The sequence below is a fragment of the Piliocolobus tephrosceles genome, chromosome 20 (assembly GCF_002776525.5).
Source record: "Piliocolobus tephrosceles isolate RC106 chromosome 20, ASM277652v3, whole genome shotgun sequence".
Taxonomy (NCBI): Eukaryota; Metazoa; Chordata; class Mammalia; order Primates; family Cercopithecidae; genus Piliocolobus; species Piliocolobus tephrosceles.
In genome coordinates this window covers 10,875,234-10,892,231 of record NC_045453.1, presented here as the reverse complement: position 1 = coordinate 10,892,231, position 16,998 = coordinate 10,875,234, and the positions used below count along the sequence as shown (strand labels likewise).

General features: G+C 41.8%; 1 protein-coding gene across 1 annotated transcript in view; it reads left to right on the top strand.

The window, feature by feature from the left end:
• Positions 1–16,998, top strand: part of TTI1 (TELO2 interacting protein 1) — a 50,734-nt gene that overhangs the window by 10,877 nt on the left and 22,859 nt on the right. Inside the window, exons 2-3 of the mRNA XM_023227891.2 lie at positions 9,196–11,538; positions 16,658–16,858. Of these exons, the coding sequence (XP_023083659.1) occupies positions 9,237–11,538; positions 16,658–16,858 (2,503 nt within the window). The 5' untranslated portion in view covers positions 9,196–9,236. The remainder of the gene's footprint in view (positions 1–9,195; positions 11,539–16,657; positions 16,859–16,998) is intronic.

Here is a 16,998-nt window from a genome sequence, read left to right as displayed (position 1 = left end):
CAATTAAGAAACCAGTCAAAAATCACTGATTCTAGTATTCCAGTGAAGGGAGAGAAACAGTAAACAAACAGGTAGATAATCTGGTTTGACAGCTGGTGTGAAGCGCTAAGGACGAAAATTTAAAGTCAAGGAAAGGAGACAAGGAGGAGTAAGCATAGGTAGCAGTGTTAAATAGGGGTGATCAGACCAGGCCTCACTTGAACAAAGCCCTGAAAGTGGTAAAGGAGCGAGCCCTGAGGACATGGGGGAGAGGACAGCAAGTGCAAAGGCCCTGAGCAAATGATTTCATCTGAATTGCTGTGTGAGGCCTGGCTCACCTGCCACAATGGCATCTCTGTCTCATCTCTGCCTTTATTAGGTGCTGTGACTTTTCTCCCTTCAGGCCTTTGCTTGTGACAGGACTTTAACCTTGAGCAGCCTTCCCACATAGCCCAAAGTGTATAGTGCCCTAGCCCAACACAGATCCTTCTCCCTCTTCCTTGTTAGTATTCATTCTGTTTCCAAATTCCTTTTGCACTTTTTTCCCTCCCGTTTTCCCTTCTTGATTGTATGATACAATAAGTACTCTGGGCTCTAAGTACCTGTAAAGTATAACACCGTGTCCTGTACAGATTGTTCCATTTGTCTTCACCACCTTTACACCATAGCCCAAGGATCTTATGTAGCCCACCCCTGTTACAAGGCAGAAAAGGTCGGGGGGAGGGGAAGAGGCTTGCCAGGGGCAGTGAGTTCAGTTATGCTGTCCAATCACAGATCTCATCTCCCACCTCCCCAGTGGCTACTTGCCAACTACTTTCCAGGACCGCAGCGGAGGGCCACTAAACTAGAAAAGGTTTAGATGTCCATTAGCAGTCAAGAACTGTTTACTCATGCTTATGTTTATTCATGTTTATTCAGTCACTCTCTGAGCTTTGGATGGTTTTGTCTACTCACCCAGAGAATCCGTTTGTTCTGAATGCCTCATCCCAGTATAACTTTCTGGACCAGAATGCCCCTGTTGCTATTGGTTATAAACATCAAACTTTGGTGTAGCACCACTCTAAGTAATCAGGGTCCATTTTATAGGAATAGAATCTAGGATTCCTAAGGCTCTAAATCTCTAAACAATTCTTTCTGTAATTGACATATTGTCACACAACTGTGATTTCATGGCCATCCCATAAAGCTATATGATTGCCTTTTATAGTCATGTCAGAGTAGCAATGTGTTATGCCAAAGTAGCAATGTGTTATGCTGTCTTCCTTAGAGAAAGCTGGTTTATATATTTCTGAGCCTATAACCCAGTCTTTTGAAGATCTCTGCTTGTGGTAAATCTTCATCTGTATAGTATTTCATTGAGAGAATATACTACAGTTTATTTATCCGTTCTGCTATGGATAGGCATTGGGGTAGTTTTCATTTTAGGGTGATGGTGTGTAGTGAATTCCAGAATACATCTTTTGATAAGCTTATATATACATTTCTCTTGGGTATATATCAAAGAATGGAATTGCTAGATCATAGAGCATATATATATTCACCTTTGAAATAGTAGATACTGCCAATGAGTTTTCTGTACTAGCTGCACTGATTTATACTCCCACCAGCATCGAATGAGAGTTTTAGTTGCTTTGTATCCTTGCCAGCACCTAGTATGTTCCCTTTTTTCAATTTAGTTCTTCTCGTGGATGTGTAATGGTATTGCATTGTGGTTTTAAATTGCATTTTCCTGACTAATGATATTGAAAGTCTTGTCATATGTTTATTGGCTATTTGGCTATCCTTTTTTGTGATATGTCTATTCAAGTCCTTTTTTGTGTTTCTATTAGGTTATCTTTCCTTTTTAAAATGATTTTTAAAAGATCTTTTTTGTATATTATAGATATGAGTGTTTTGTCAGATGTATAGCAAGTGTCTTACATCACTTTATGAGTTGCCTTTTCACTCTTTAATAGTGTCTTTTGATGAACAGAAATTCTTAAATTTTAAGGTAGTCCAATTTATCAGTTTTTTTCTTTTTGTGTCCTAGTTAAGAAATCTTTGCCTACTGCAGGATCACAAAGATGTTTTTGTCTGTTTCCTTTGGAAAGCTTTATTGTTTTACATTTCACATTTAAATATGACGTGATAGAATCAAGATACATATACATATATATATATTTTTTTTTTTTATATGAGTAGCCAAGTGACATATCACCTTTAATTGAAAAGGCCATTGTTTTCACCCCTTCATTTTACTGTCACCTGTGTCAGGTGTGTAGGTCTATAGCTGGACTCTCTATTCTATGTGTGGTCTATTTCTGAACTCTGTTCTGTTCATTTTTCTTTGTGCCAAGTATACGCTGTCCTTTATTATATCTTTATAGTAAACTTGAAATCAGTTAGTATAAGTTCTCTAACTGCATTCTTCTTTTTGAAGATTGTCTTTTCTATTTTAGGTCCTTTGCATTTCTGTATCAGTTTTAGACTCATGTTTCTGCAAAAATCCTGCTGGGATTTGATTAGGATTATGCTGACTCTACCAATGGTACCAAATCCAGGGACAATTTTTGTCCTTGACAGGGCATCTAGCAATGTCTGGAGACATTTTTGTTTGTTACACCTGGACTAGTGCTACTGGCAGCAGATAGATGGATGGCCAAGATACAGAGGCCAAGGATGCTGCTAAATGCCCTGCAATGCACAAGACAGCCCTCCACCAACAAGTAATTATCCTACCCAAAATGTCAGTAGTGCTGCTGTTGACAAACTCTGCACAAATGTAATCGCTGTTTCAGTTGTACTACAGACTTCTCTCTGCCATCTTACTTTTTGTTTTCAATTTGGCTCACTAGTTTTGTTTTGTTTTTTTGCATTTTTGCCCTTTGATTAATAAAAATAGTGTCCCATTTTTTACTGCCCTGTAATCTTGTTAGGTAGGTATTCTTTTACAATTATTTAGAGCTTTACAATTACAAATAATTGTAAAAGATCTCTACAGTTTCAACATACATTTAACATCTTGACATGTTACGGTCTAATACAGATTATTTTATCACTTCATTATACTACTAGACTCTTAGACACTTAACTCCTTCCCCCCACCTTTTTGAATTATTGTTGTCTTGCATTTTAGTTTTATATATGCACAAACTACAGAAGATGTAATAGTTATTGTTTTGTACAGTTCATTTTTTATATATTTACCTATTTCATTTTCTTCATTCCCTCTTACAGTTCCATGCTTCTGTCTAGGTTTATTTTCTTACATTGTTTTTTCTTTTAGTGCTGCCTGATAGCAGTGAATTCCCTCAGGTTTTGTTTGTCGTAAATATCTTAATTTCACCTTCTTTTTTTTTTTTTTAGACGGGCTCACTTTGTCACCGAGGCTAGAGTGCAGTGGCACAATTACAGCTCACTGCAGCCTCAACCTCCCAGGCTCAATCGATCCTTCCAACTGAGCCTCCCTAGCAGCTGGGACTATAAGTGCACACTACCACACCTAGCTAAATTTTGTATTTTTTGTAGAGATGGAGTTTCACCATGTTGCTCAGGTTGGTTTCAAACTCCTGGGCTCAAGTGATCCACCCACCACAGCTTCTCAAAGTGCTGGGATTATAGGCCTGAGCCACCCAGGCCCAGCCTTACCTTATTGAAAGAGGTGGTTTTTATAGGTTATAAAATTCACAGTTGGTTCCCTAGTCCATAGATTTAAAAAAAAAAAAAAAAAGACCGGGCACGGTGGCTCAAGCCTGTAATCCCAGCACTTTGGGAGGCCGAGACGGGCGGATCACGAGGTCAGGAGATCGAGACCATCCTGGCTAACATGGTGAAACCCCGTCTCTACTAAAAAATACAAAAAACTAGCCGGGTGAGGTGGCGGGCGCCTGTAGTCCCAGCTACTCGGGAGGCTGAGGCAGGAGAATGGCGTGAACCTGGGAGGCGGAGCTTGCAGTGAGCTGAGATCTGGCCACTGCACTCCAGCCTGGGCGGCAGAGCGAGACTCCGTCTCAAAAAAAAAAAAAAGTTGGGTGTTACTTTCTTTCAGTACATTAAAGATAGTATTCTGTTGACTCCTGGATTGTGTCGTTTCTTTTTGAGAAGGAAGCTGTCATTTTTATTGCTTCACTGCTTTTTAAGGTTTTCCTCTTTTTGTTTTTCAGCAGTTTGACTATGGTATCTGTGTGTTTTTTTTCTTTATATTGGCCAAATAATTGGGTTGTTGAGTTTTTTAAATCTGTGGGTTGATCTCTTTAATTTGTTTTGGACATTTTAGTATTGCTTCTGCTCTATGCTATCTTCTGAGACTCATTTATTCACGTCTTTTATTCCACATGTCTTTTATGTTCTTATCTGTGTTTACCATTCATTTTTCTAATTGAGTTTGAATATTTTTTATTGACCTGTCTTCCAAATCATTAATCATGTCTCCTGCTGAGTCCAATTTACTGTTAGTATCTTATATTGAATTCTTATAGATACTGTAGTTCTCAGTTCTAAAGTATCCATTTGATTTTTTTAAATAGATTTCAGCCAATTCCATGGTAAAATTATTTATCCTTTCATTTACTTTGGTCATCTTTTCCTCCATTTATTGACTTTATTAATCTTGGTTATTTCAAAGTTCTTGACTACTAAACTTCAATAATTGGGCCATCCACAGGTCTGCTTCTAATGTCTGTTTTTTCTCCTGATAACCAGCTATGTGCATTTACCTCCACACATGCTTAAAAAACTTACTATATACCAAACATTATATAAAAGAATCATAGCGGCTGCATATATCTTCCATCAAGGTTTGCCTCTTTCTTTTGTTAACTAAATACTTCAATCTAATCTGACATATTTCAGGGATTGAGTTGGGTCACTGTTGGGTTGCAATCCTGGTAAGCCTCAAACTTAGTTTGGTTCATCCTTATTAGAGTATGATCCTCCAGGGCTTTCAGTTGAAAGCCTAATAGGCTGTTTGTCTCCTTAGACATGAAAGCCTTTGGGAGGTTCACTTCTGCCCCTAAGATTTTCAACTTAGTTATTTAGCCTATCACTACTTCACATCATTTCAAAATTGACTAAATGTCTTGAGGAAGACCGCAACCAAGTAAGTATTTCAAGTCCGTCAAATCTCCAGTTTTGTTACCCTAGCTTTGAAGAATACCAAAATCTCTACTGGCTTGTCTCCAGCAGCAGCCTTCTTCCAGAAGTTGGGTATTTTGAGGTCCCTCAAGGCTGCAGTTTTGTCTCTCTAGCCCCAGGTGACCATTAAAAGCATTGTGGTTTCTCTTTCCCCAGTGATAACCACACCCTAATCCCGAGCCCATGTCCAGGATCAACAAATGCACCAAAGGCTCACACACGCATGCCCACACACACACACACAGACATACACACACACACAAGTTATTGATAGTTGATTCCCTCTGAACATTCTGTCTGTTAGTCCATCTAGTCCTTGTTGCTTCCACAAGTATTGGATGCTTTAAGAAATGACTTTTGTAATTTATTTGGCTTTTTCTAGTCTTTGGCAGGAGCATTAGCCTGCCAAACCATACTGTAGCCTACTTGGAAGCGGAATCTGTACAGATGTTTTTGAGGGTTTGCCTTGTGCCAGATGCTCTTCTGGCTTCTAGGTATAAGATTGCCCCTGCCCTCTCAGAGCCTCTAGTCTAAAGTAGGTAGGACAGACATACACACAAATAATATAGCATGCCAAATACTGTCATAGAAGTGTGTACAGGGGTAGGAAAAAGGAGACAAATGTAAACTAGCACCACCTGTTTAGAAAATTGCAAGTTTTATAAATTTTACATGATTGCAGGTTAGAGATCAAGTGGTAGAACAGTGAGAAATGAGGTTGGCAAGACAGGCAGAAGCCTGGTGGTGAAGGCCCTGTATGCCATGGTAATGCTTAGGTATAGTTTCTACCTAGAAGTATTTGCCCTTCATGCAGGATGGAAAACAGTTTAAGTATTAAGCCTAGAGAATTGCGATCAGATTTTTCTTTTAGAAAGATTACTTTAAGTGTCATTGTGAGATGTGAATTCGAGGAGGGCAAGAAACAAGCCAAAGGGCCAGAGAGGAAACTATGAGAGTTGACCCAATATTAAACACATCAGTTATCATCAACAGATTTGAAAGGTGTCAAAGGGGTGGAATTGATGAAATGTAGGGAATGCTGGGATTAAGAGGGGGTGAAAGAAAACAGATTGTACGGTTTCTAGCTTGACTATAAATCAACAAGGGAATATGGCAGAAAGCAATGAGGTCAATGTTAGACATACTGTGTATTCCCGTTTCATTAGCTCTACTACGGTTTTTGTTATGTAATGTGAGAAGGTAGTTTAGGAACCACCTCCCTGTTGGGGGGCAGACCCCAAGTTATCTTCTTGAAACTCCTACAGTGAAATAAGATCAGAGAGCCCTAGGCCATTGCCTTCACCCTGTATTTTACAAGACACCCTCTGATTTTGTCTGTTTGGTATACTGGGCTTCCATTTAAACATTGTATTTGAGGAAAATTCTCCATACTAAAAGAAAAAACATTCCTCAGCAGTGTAAGTATCTTCTTCTGGTAGGATATGTGGCTGATACCCTTTCTTGCATGTTGTTCTTCCATCTTGACAGAAGAACATCTTCAGAGGCATTTGGGGGCCACGTCCTTTATTTGCAGTAGGTAGGTGCTATTCCACTGTCTTCTAGCATCCATTGTTGCCAGTGAGGAGTTCACAGCCATTTATTTTTCTTTTATATGTTATTTGTCCTTTCCTCCTCAAAGCATATGTGATTTTTCTCTTCATATTTAGAGTGAAGGGATTTTACCAGAATGTGGTCAGGTGTGTATCCTTCAGGGTTTTAGGTCTCCAGATAAATCTTTTTGCAGCTAAGGGAAATGTTTCTCCTTTCAAATTACCCCTTACATGGTAGTTCTCCCAAATCTGTCCTCCAAGTCTCACGGTTTGCATCTCTGCATCCCTCCTTTGGGTAAGATAGGTCTACTTGATCTTCTAGGTCACTAATTGGGTTTCTGTGATTAACTATCTTTTTAAAAATTTCATCAGTGGAGCTTTTTTGCGTGTGGAAAATTATGCTTTTATTTCTAAGAGACGTCTTTGGTGTCATAATTGAACTTTGTCTTATTAGTATTATTATTTAAATTCTTATCTGCCTCTTTTTCTGGTTCTGTTAATCCAAAATTCACCACCTCAAGGAGTGCTGAAATGCTTTTTCTACCCGTGACTGCTGGATCCCATTAAGCAGTTCTCTTCCTTCCTACTTCTTCATCCAACTACCAGTATCTCAGGCAGGGAAGTGGCAGAGCAGCCTCTGGTTCATCAGTGTATGAGCCAGTGCACATGGGATGTCATTAGTCCCCAGCCAAGCTTTGTGGCTGCCACGCGTGGCATTTTTCTAGCCTGAGATAGGGAAGAGTCAAGCTTCTTCCCTTCTCTAGCTTCTTGGGGCCACAGAGAGCATGAGATACAGCCCCACGAAGCCACACGGAAATGAACAGTGCCCTTCCTCATAGGGTTCCAGGGAGCTCAGTAGGCTAGACTCTCCAGCGTATCAGAGTCCCCTCCAAGGGGAAGTTTGGCACCATCTGTTTCTCTCTCTGGACTGAGCAGGCCTTGCTCATGCCTGCTGGGCACAACTTGCCTGCCAATCTATAGCCACCGAGTTCAGGAGCATTCATGGAACTGGGGGTAGAGAGAAGCAGCACAAGCACTTTCTTACCTCTTCAAAAGCCCCCAGCAAGTACAGAAAAAAGAAAGACCACAAGACCACCAGACTAGATGATCTCTAAGCCTCCATCCAGTGCCGACATTTTACAGTTATACACATTTATGGTCTCCAACTCAACTCAGTCCTCAGTACCCTTGGGCCACACTTTATATCTTCCCAGCATGCTCTGCTTCTCCAAAGGGAATATTTGAGACTTTTATTTCTCTCCTCAAGCCCTCTGTTTATCGTCCTCCTTGTTCACTTGTCAGCCCATGACTTTGAATTTCTCTTCACAAAAAAAAAGACAGACTCTCGAATATTGAGTTGCTCTTTGCTTTCCTATAATTCTTTCTCCTTTGCCTGCTTGCCTGCCTGCTATCCGTCTTTCCATCCTGCTGGACTCTGTCTTCTCCTGTGTGTTCTGTGATAGTGTGTGCTCCCAGTTTTCCCATCTCTCTGGGTAGCCCCTTTCGCTTTATGTTGCTGTCAGTCTCACCCAGTTCTGATCTTTCTCCCGTATTACAGGCTCCTAGGGGATCTTTTCAGTGCATAGAGTTGACCATATCACCCCTTGCTTTAAACCTCTTAATGACAGGAACAGACAAAACATGTCTGTAGTGATAGAAATCAGAAGAGTGGTTACCTCCAGGCAGGCGAAATAGGAATTGACTGCAAAAGGACATGAGGGAGCCTTCTAGGTTGTTGGAATTATTCTGTATCTTACTTTGGGTAGTGGTTACATTGTTCTATACCTACACAAAAATTCACCGAGCTGTACATTAAGATAGCGCATTTTACTGTACGTATACCTCAGTTTTAAAAAGATGAAACCTGAAGGGTTTTTTTTTTTTTTTTTGAGACGGTGTCTCACTGTCTGCCAGGCTGGAGTGCAGTGGTGCGATCTCGGCTCACTGCAAGCTCCGCCTCCCGGGTTCACACCATTCTCCTGCCTCAGCCTCCCAAGTAGCTGGGACTACAGGCACCCGCCACCACGCCTGGCTAATTTTTTTGTATTTTTAGTAGAGACGGAGTTTCACCATCGAGAAAGATCAAGGATGGTCTCGATCTCCTGAACTCATGATCCGCCCACCTCGTCCTCCCAAAATGCTGGGATTACAGGTGTGAGCCACCACGCCCCGCCGAAACCTGAAGGTTTAAATCCAAAATCCTGAAGGTTAAAATCCAAACTCCTGAAAATAGTCCACAGATTCCTATTCCTTCCTCCCTCAAGTCTTGCCTCGAGCGTAATTTTCTTGTGAGACCCATCCAGGCTTCCTCAGGATATGACTTCCACACTCAGGACTGGAAGCCTAGGCCTGTCCTAATCCTGAAGATACTTTATTGTAACTGTACATGTACTTCCCTCACTAGACAGGGGGCTCAGTTTGTTCGCACCCCTAGTGCCCAGTGCAGTGGCTGGCACATAGACCCTTGGTAAATGTCTGTTGAATGAATGAATGCAAGTTCATTTCATACTTGTTTTGAACTTGACATTTTTACTGAACAGTTTCCTTCCTCCAGCCTGCAGGATGTTTCCTCAGTGAGGGGAAGGCTGCTGCACAATGGCAGTTTTTGATACTCCTGAGGAGGCCTTTGGTGTCTTACGTCCAGTCTGTGTTCAGCTCACAAAGACCCAGACAGTGGAGAATGTGGAGCATCTGCAGACTCGACTACAAGCTGTGAGTGACAGTGCCCTTCAGGAACTTCAGCAGTACATCCTCTTCCCTCTGCGGTTTACCCTGAAGACCCCAGGTCCCAAAAGAGAGCGTTTGATCCAGAGTGTGGTGGAATGCCTCACATTTGTCCTTTCTTCAACATGTGTGAAAGAACAAGAACTTCTCCAGGAACTCTTTTCAGAACTCTCTGCTTGTCTGTATTCACCCAGCTCCCAAAAACCTGCGGCAGTGTCTGAGGAGTTGAAATTGGCTGTGATCCAGGGACTTAGCACATTAATGCACTCAGCTTATGGGGACATCATTCTGACTTTTTATGAGCCCTCCATTCTGCCACGTTTAGGATTTGCCATATCTTTGCTGTTAGGCCTTGCAGAACAGGAGAAATCAAAGCAAATTAAAATTGCTGCCTTAAAATGTTTACAGGTTCTACTCTTGCAGTGTGATTGTCAGGACCATCCAAGGTCGTTGGATGAACTTGAACAAAAGCAGCTGGGGGATTTGTTTGCCTCTTTTTTACCTGGAATCTCAACTGCACTGACCAGGGTTATCACGGGAGACTTTAAACAAGGTCACAGCATTGTCGTATCTTCCCTAAAGATCTTTTACAAGACAGTGAGCTTCGTTATGGCTGATGAACAGCTCAAAAGAATCTCAAAGGTCCAAGCCAAACCTGCAGTTGAGCACAGAGTAGCGGAGCTGATGGTTCACAGGGAAGCAGATTGGGTAAAAAACACTGGCGACAAGCTGACTATCCTTATTAAAAAGATAATTGAGTGTGTTTCTGTTCACCCACACTGGAAGGTGAGGCTGGAACTGGTAGAACTTGTGGAGGACCTTCTTTTGAAGTGCAGTCAATCATTGGTGGAATGTGCTGGTCCCCTTCTGAAGGCCTTAGTGGGACTAGTAAATGATGAGAGTCCTGAAGTCCAAGCCCAGTGCAATAAAGTTCTAAGACATTTTGCAGATCAAAAAGTAGTGGTGGGCAACAAAGCCCTTGCTGACATCTTGTCAGAAAGCCTGCATTCCCTTGCCACATCTCTTCCTCGCCTAATGAACTCCCAAGATGACCAGGGCAAATTCTCTACACTTTCCTTGTTACTTGGTTATCTGAAACTCTTGGGTCCAAAAATAAACTTTGTCCTCAACTCTCTGGCCCATCTCCAGCGCCTTTCCAGAGCACTCATCCAAGTTCTAGAGCTAGACGTGGCTGACATCAAGATTGTTGAGGAACGGCGTTGGAACTCTGATGATCTGAATGCCTCTCCAAAGACCTCAGCCACACAGCCTTGGAACCACATGCAGAGGAGATATTTCCACTTCTTCACTGATGAGAGGATCTTCATGCTCTTGAGGCAGGTTTGTCAGCTACTTGGTTATTATGGGAATCTTTATTTGCTTGTGGATCACTTTATGGAACTTTACCGTCAATCCGTGGTTTACCGGAAGCAAGCTGCCATGATCCTTAATGAACTGGTTACAGGGGCTGCTGGGCTAGAGGTCGAGAATCTTCACGAAAAACATATTAAAACAAACCCAGAGGAACTGAGAGAGATTGTGACATCTATACTTGAAGAATACACAAGTCAAGAAAATTGGTATTTGGTTACCTGTCTCGAAACTGAGGAAATGGGAGAAGAGCTGATGATGGAACACCCAGGCCTCCAGGCCATCACGTCTGGTAAACACACCTGCCAAGTTACATCTTTTCTAGCGTTCTCAAAGCCAAGTCCCACTATTTGCTCCATGAACAGCAACATCTGGCAAATATGCATTCAGTTGGAAGGAATTGGCCAGTTTGCATATGCACTAGGAAAAGACTTCTGTTTGCTCTTGATGTCAGTCCTTTATCCGGTAATGGAGAAGGCTGGAGACCAAACCCTACTCATTAGTCAGGTGGCTACCAGCACCATGATGAATATTTGCCATGCTTGTGGCTACAACTCCCTGCAGCACCTGATCAACCAAAATTCAGACTATTTAGTGAATGGGATCTCTTTAAATCTGCGTCATCTGTCTCTGCACCCTCATACCCCAAAGGTCTTGGAAGTCATGCTGCGGAACTCAGATGCTAACCTGCTTCCTTTGGTGGCAGATGTGGTTCAAGATGTCTTGGCCGCCCTGGACCAATTTTACGATAAGAGAGCTGCTTCCTTTGTCAGTGTTCTGCATGCTCTGATGGCAGCATTAGGTACATTGAGAGCCCTTTTTAATGCTGATGTGTGGGGGACAGGACTCAATCTCCTAGTTTGCTTAGCCTTGTTTTTTGCATTGTTTGTGGTGATGCTATGGAGGACATTTGAATCATTGTCTCTCCAGTCCATGGTAGAGTTTCACTGTTTATCTTTCATACTTTCAGTAATCTCTACCATTTATTGAGCTCCTGCTCTATGCCAGGGATATAAACCCTGCAGACTAAATGTAAATATTATTTCTATTTTATAAATAAGAAAAACTAAGGGTCAGTGACATCCTACTTAGCCAGAGTCACACAATTAATAAATGATAAAATCAGGATTTATGACAATTTTGTTCTTTCCAGTATATCAAACTGATTCTGATGATGCATAGCGTTAGCAGTATCTATGCTAATGAAGAAGAGATATAACATGAATTATTCAGTCCACATATAGTCTAGCACAGTACTGTCTAAGAGAAGTTTCTGTGATGATAGAAATAATCTTTATCTGTTCTATCCAGCATAGTTACCACTCTACACATGTGGTTCGTGCACCTGAGGAACTGAATTCTATATTTTACTTAATTTTAATAGCCACATGTAGCTAGCGACTACCACACTGGACAGAGCAGGTCTAGAAACTTCCTTTTAACCTTTCAATTGTATGAGTTGGTTTGAGTTTCTCTTCTTCCCTTTGATCCTATTGGGTGCTTGCCAGAGATGTTAGCCACTATTAGAATGGCAAAATTGGCTGGGCGCGGTGGCTCATGCTTGTAATTCCAGCACTTTGGGAGGCCAAGGCGGGCAGATCATGACGTCAGGAGATTGAGACTATCCTGGCTAACACAGTGAAACCCCGTCTCTACTAAAAAATACCAAAAAAAATTAGTTGGACATGGTGGCGGGCGCCTGTAGTCCCAGCTACTTGGGAGGCTGAGGCAGGAGAATGGCTTGAACCTGGGAGGTAGAGCTTGCAGTGAGCTGAGATTGAGCCACTGCACTCCAGCCTGGGCAACAGAGCAAGACTCCATCTCAAAAAAAAAAAAAAAAAAAAAAGGCAAAATTTTGGACTTCAATTATAAGAAAAGGAATCCTTCAACTGGATAGTCAGTCTTTCAGTGAGAAAATAATAAGCTGTATAGCTGGGTCCCTTTTATTTAAAGAGCATATTTCCAGTATTTATCTCAGTATTGCTAATAGCCTCTGAGGCAGGTGGAATGGTCACTGGCCTCACTTTGTCAGTTGAAAAAGCCAAGACCTTATAAGAAGCATTCTCATGGAAGGTGACTGGGGCAGGGACAGTGCACTGCCCTGTAGCTAGTGCCATTTCCAGTGTTTGTTTATTCATGCATGAGCATTTGCGTTTAGCATAAATGTTCCTTTTTTCATTCATTCATTCATTCATTCAAGAGTGCCTGCCATATGTTAGACACTGTGCTAAGTAATGAAGATAGAACAGAGAACAAGATGAATAAACTCATGGAACTTCCCTGCCACTGCAAGAGAGATGATAAACAAGTAAACAAATCATTAGACAAGCTCACTGCAGATTCTGATAAACACTGTGAAGGAAATAAACACCTCGATGTAACAGGCACAGGCAGGCTTCTATAAGTTAAGTGGTCAGGGAGGGCCTCTCTGAGGAAGCAACACTAAAGCCGAGACCTGAAGGATGAGAAGGGCCCATCGACACATACGGGGCTGTCATGTTTTTTTTTTTTTATTTTTAAGAACATTCAGGCCGGGTGCTAGGGCTCACGCCCGTAATCCCAACACTTTGGGAGGCTGAGGTGGGTGGATTGCTTGAGCCCAGGAGTTCAAGACAAGCCTGGGCAACCTAGTAAGGCCTTGTCTCTACTAAAAATGGGAAAAAATGAGTTGGGAGTGACAGTACATGCCTATAATTCAAACTGCTTGGGAGGCAAAAGCAGAAACATCACCTGAGCCTAGGGAGGTCAGGGCTGCAGTGAGCCATGATTGCACCACTGCACTCCAGCCTGGGTGACAGAGTAAGACTGTCTTAAAAAAAATAGAAATAAAAATTCAGGTGGGAAGGCCCAGAGGGAAGAAGGGGCATGGGTCTTTGGAGAATGGAAAAGAGGCCATTGTAGAGAGTGCTGCAAGAGGAAGTTGGAAAGAAGGGCAAGGACAAATCCTGGTAGGGCCTTATGGACCAAGAGAAAGAGTTTGGATTTTATTTTGCAGCCACTTGAAAGCCTGTGTAGTGGGCTAGTCACTGGGGAGTCAGCCATGAATAAGACCCACCTGGATCTGCCCTTGTGGAGGCCATCATAAGGACTGGCAGGTTGCTTATGCAGACTAAGACTGGCTTCCATGGGCCAAATATATCCCACCTGTACTGCTTTAGGGACCTACGCTATGTTTCAATTTGAAATTTCTATAAAGTAGTTTAAGAAAAGCCCTGGGAAATATGTCTCTCAAGAAGTATCTGAATTTGGGCCTTCAAAATTGAATTGCCTTAGATTGCTGATGTCTTCGATCATCTCTGAAGGAGGAATGTCAAGACTCGTGTAGCTTTGTAGTGCTTAAAAAAAAAAAAAAAAATGAGGTGGAGGGAGAGGGTCTCCCTTGCAGAAAAGAAAATTAGATGGTTCAAATTGAGTGTGGGGCTTCCTTGGAACAGAAGCAAACTTAGAGCTAGCTTTTCTGAAAGATTTGAAATAACCCAGAATACACTTGCTTTTTGAACAGGAATTAGTGCTCAAGTGGAGTTGTTATAGTCACTCATAAATCAGAGGAGCACCTTTTGCTGTCATTTCTGTTTGTCATCGAATTATCTAACTGACAGCCACTCTTTTAAGATGGGTGTGGAAATGTGTTCTCAGAGAACTTTGGAAAGGCCTTAGAAGAACCCAGTAAGAGTTTTAGGAAAGTGAGTTATCATTAACATAGTGTGTCACATGCAGTGACTAAAAAAGCATTAGGTGCCATGGTAAGGGCAAGAACCATCAGTTAATTACTGCGAATACCAACTGCTGGTTGGCTGATTATTCATAACAAGAAAAAAATAGGGTAGCTTTGAAAACAAGTGTTTATGTCACATACTACAGCACTTGGAGAATGTGCAAGTCCATCCGTATATGGCTGCTGCATTCTTTTTATGGCTGCATAGTATTCCATCGTGTGTCAGCACCATAGTGTATTTAACCAGTCCTTTCTTGGTAGACGTTTTGGTCATTTCCAGTCTTTGGCCACCACAAAAAAATGCTGCATTGAATATCTTTGTAGGTCATTTTGGACATGTCTCTGTCTACCAATAGGATAAATTTCTGAAAATGCTCGTTTAAGGGTATAACATTTAAATTTTTGAGAGAGTATCAAATTGCTCTCTAAGAGGTTGTACCAATTTAAACTCCATCAGCAATGTATGAGTGTGCCAGTTTTGCCACGCCCTCACCCACACTGTATATTACCAAGCTTTTGATCTTTGCTAATCCAATAGGAAAAAAATAGCACCTTATTATAGTTTTAATTTGCATTAAAAGTGAGATTGAGCTGCTTTTCATATGTTTAAAAGCCATTTGTGAGCAAAGACATTTTAATGTCTGGCACCAGCCTTGAATCTAGAAATAATCTTTGCAGCATGTCTAGTCTTAGCAGTGTAAATGCTGGGTCCGGGTTTTAACTCTTTGGGAACCAATCCCTTAGAGTGCACTAAGTACCTGATAGACAACTGGGGATGCGTTTTGAAGAATGTCATAATGGATCCCTGGGTGCAGGAACCTCCGGTTCACACCTCACGCATTTGCTCTCTGATACTCCCAGTTGCCTGGCCCTGTCATCTCCCATCTGCTGCTGCTCTTGCTCTGTGCAGATGCTCTTTGATAAAAAGAAGATTAGCAGGTGCTAAAGGTTATCAGAGTCTTTTTCCCGGCTGTCTGCAAAAGGAGGGTACTGGACCAGAGCAGTGATTTTCAGGCTGTGGGATTTGTTGTTGTTGTTTTATTCTTTAAGTATTAAGAGCCTTTTTTGAAATGAAGCCTTTGGGGTAACCTGATATACAAAAAAATGATTGAAATTCGAGCTGAGTTGGTTGAAGGAATAGAGACCCTGGAACCCATGCCCGTAGCCCACCATCTCTTGGTGCCCTCCCTGTTGTGATCCATTAGACATTTCTGTGAAGCCCTAAGGCTCCTCAAGGCACAGTTTGAAAACCACAGGACCCAGTGATGTTTGAAGTTTATTCTGTGGTAACTTATCAGAAGTATTTGAGCATCACTGAATAGGGAAGACTTTGGAGAGAAAACAGCCAGCTTTCTGAAGCATTTTATGTCAGAAATACAGTGTGAGACCATCCATCCTTAAGGCTCTGTAAAGCCTGTATTCTGCTAATGAGTGGTATATTCTATACTCAGAATTTTGTCACTTGGACGTGTTTGCCAGTCTTGTATATTTTTTCCTTTGCATAAACTTTGTAGGTCATTTTGGACATGCCTCAGCATATCAATAGGATGAATTCCTGGAAAAAATGCTGGTTTAAAGGGTTTATGTTTAAATTTTTGAGAGAGTATCAAATTGCTCTCCTAAGAGCCTTTGTGGAACTCTGACATACAAAAATGATTTGCAGTTAGAGCTGAGTTGGTTGAAGGAATGGAGATGCTGGATCCCACCCTGGGCATATTGGATTTCCAGTGGTGACCAGTGGAACACAAAGTCTAATGGGAGACTCAGACACTGAATAGGACACACAAATAAATAGATACGCAAATGTATAATCACATATTGTGATGAACTGATATGAAGGGAAAGAGCAGAGAGCTATATAAGATATCATGTAAGTGACCTAAGTTAAACAGGGAAGTCAAGGGAGGGCCTTATCGGGCAAGTTCTGTGTGTTCTGAGATGTGACTTGGAGCTAACCAGATGTGAAGTAGATGGGAGGAATTCCAGACAGAACAGCATATGCAAGAGTTCTGAAACAGGAAAATGCTTGCTGCATTGGGGGAACTGGAAAATGATGGGTTACTGGTCAACTGGGAGGCCGGAGAGCCAGGCAAGGACTGAATCATGTGGGAGCTGTGCAGGCCAGGGCAAAGAGCTTATTCTGTGTATGAAGTACTCATGCCTGCTGTTAACAGCCAAGGTGATCATTGTAACACTTTATTTACAGCCCAGTGGTTCCCAGACACAGGTAATCTCGGGCACCTCCAAGAGCAAAGTTTAGGAGAGGAGGGAAGTCATTTGAACCAAAGACCAGCAACTCTTGAGAAGAGCACCACCACAGCTGACGACATCGAACAGTTTTTGCTGAACTACCTCAAAGAGAAGGATGTGGCAGATGGAAATGTCTCAGATTTTGATAATGAAGAAGGTAACTTGTTTATTTTGGCTTAGCTGGTTTTTTCTTTCTGAAACAGATTATTGTAAAAATGGTGAAACATCATTACAGAAAGGGTAGAAATAAGAAAAGTCACTCATAACCTTACCAGGCTAACATAGCTGTTCCCCTGT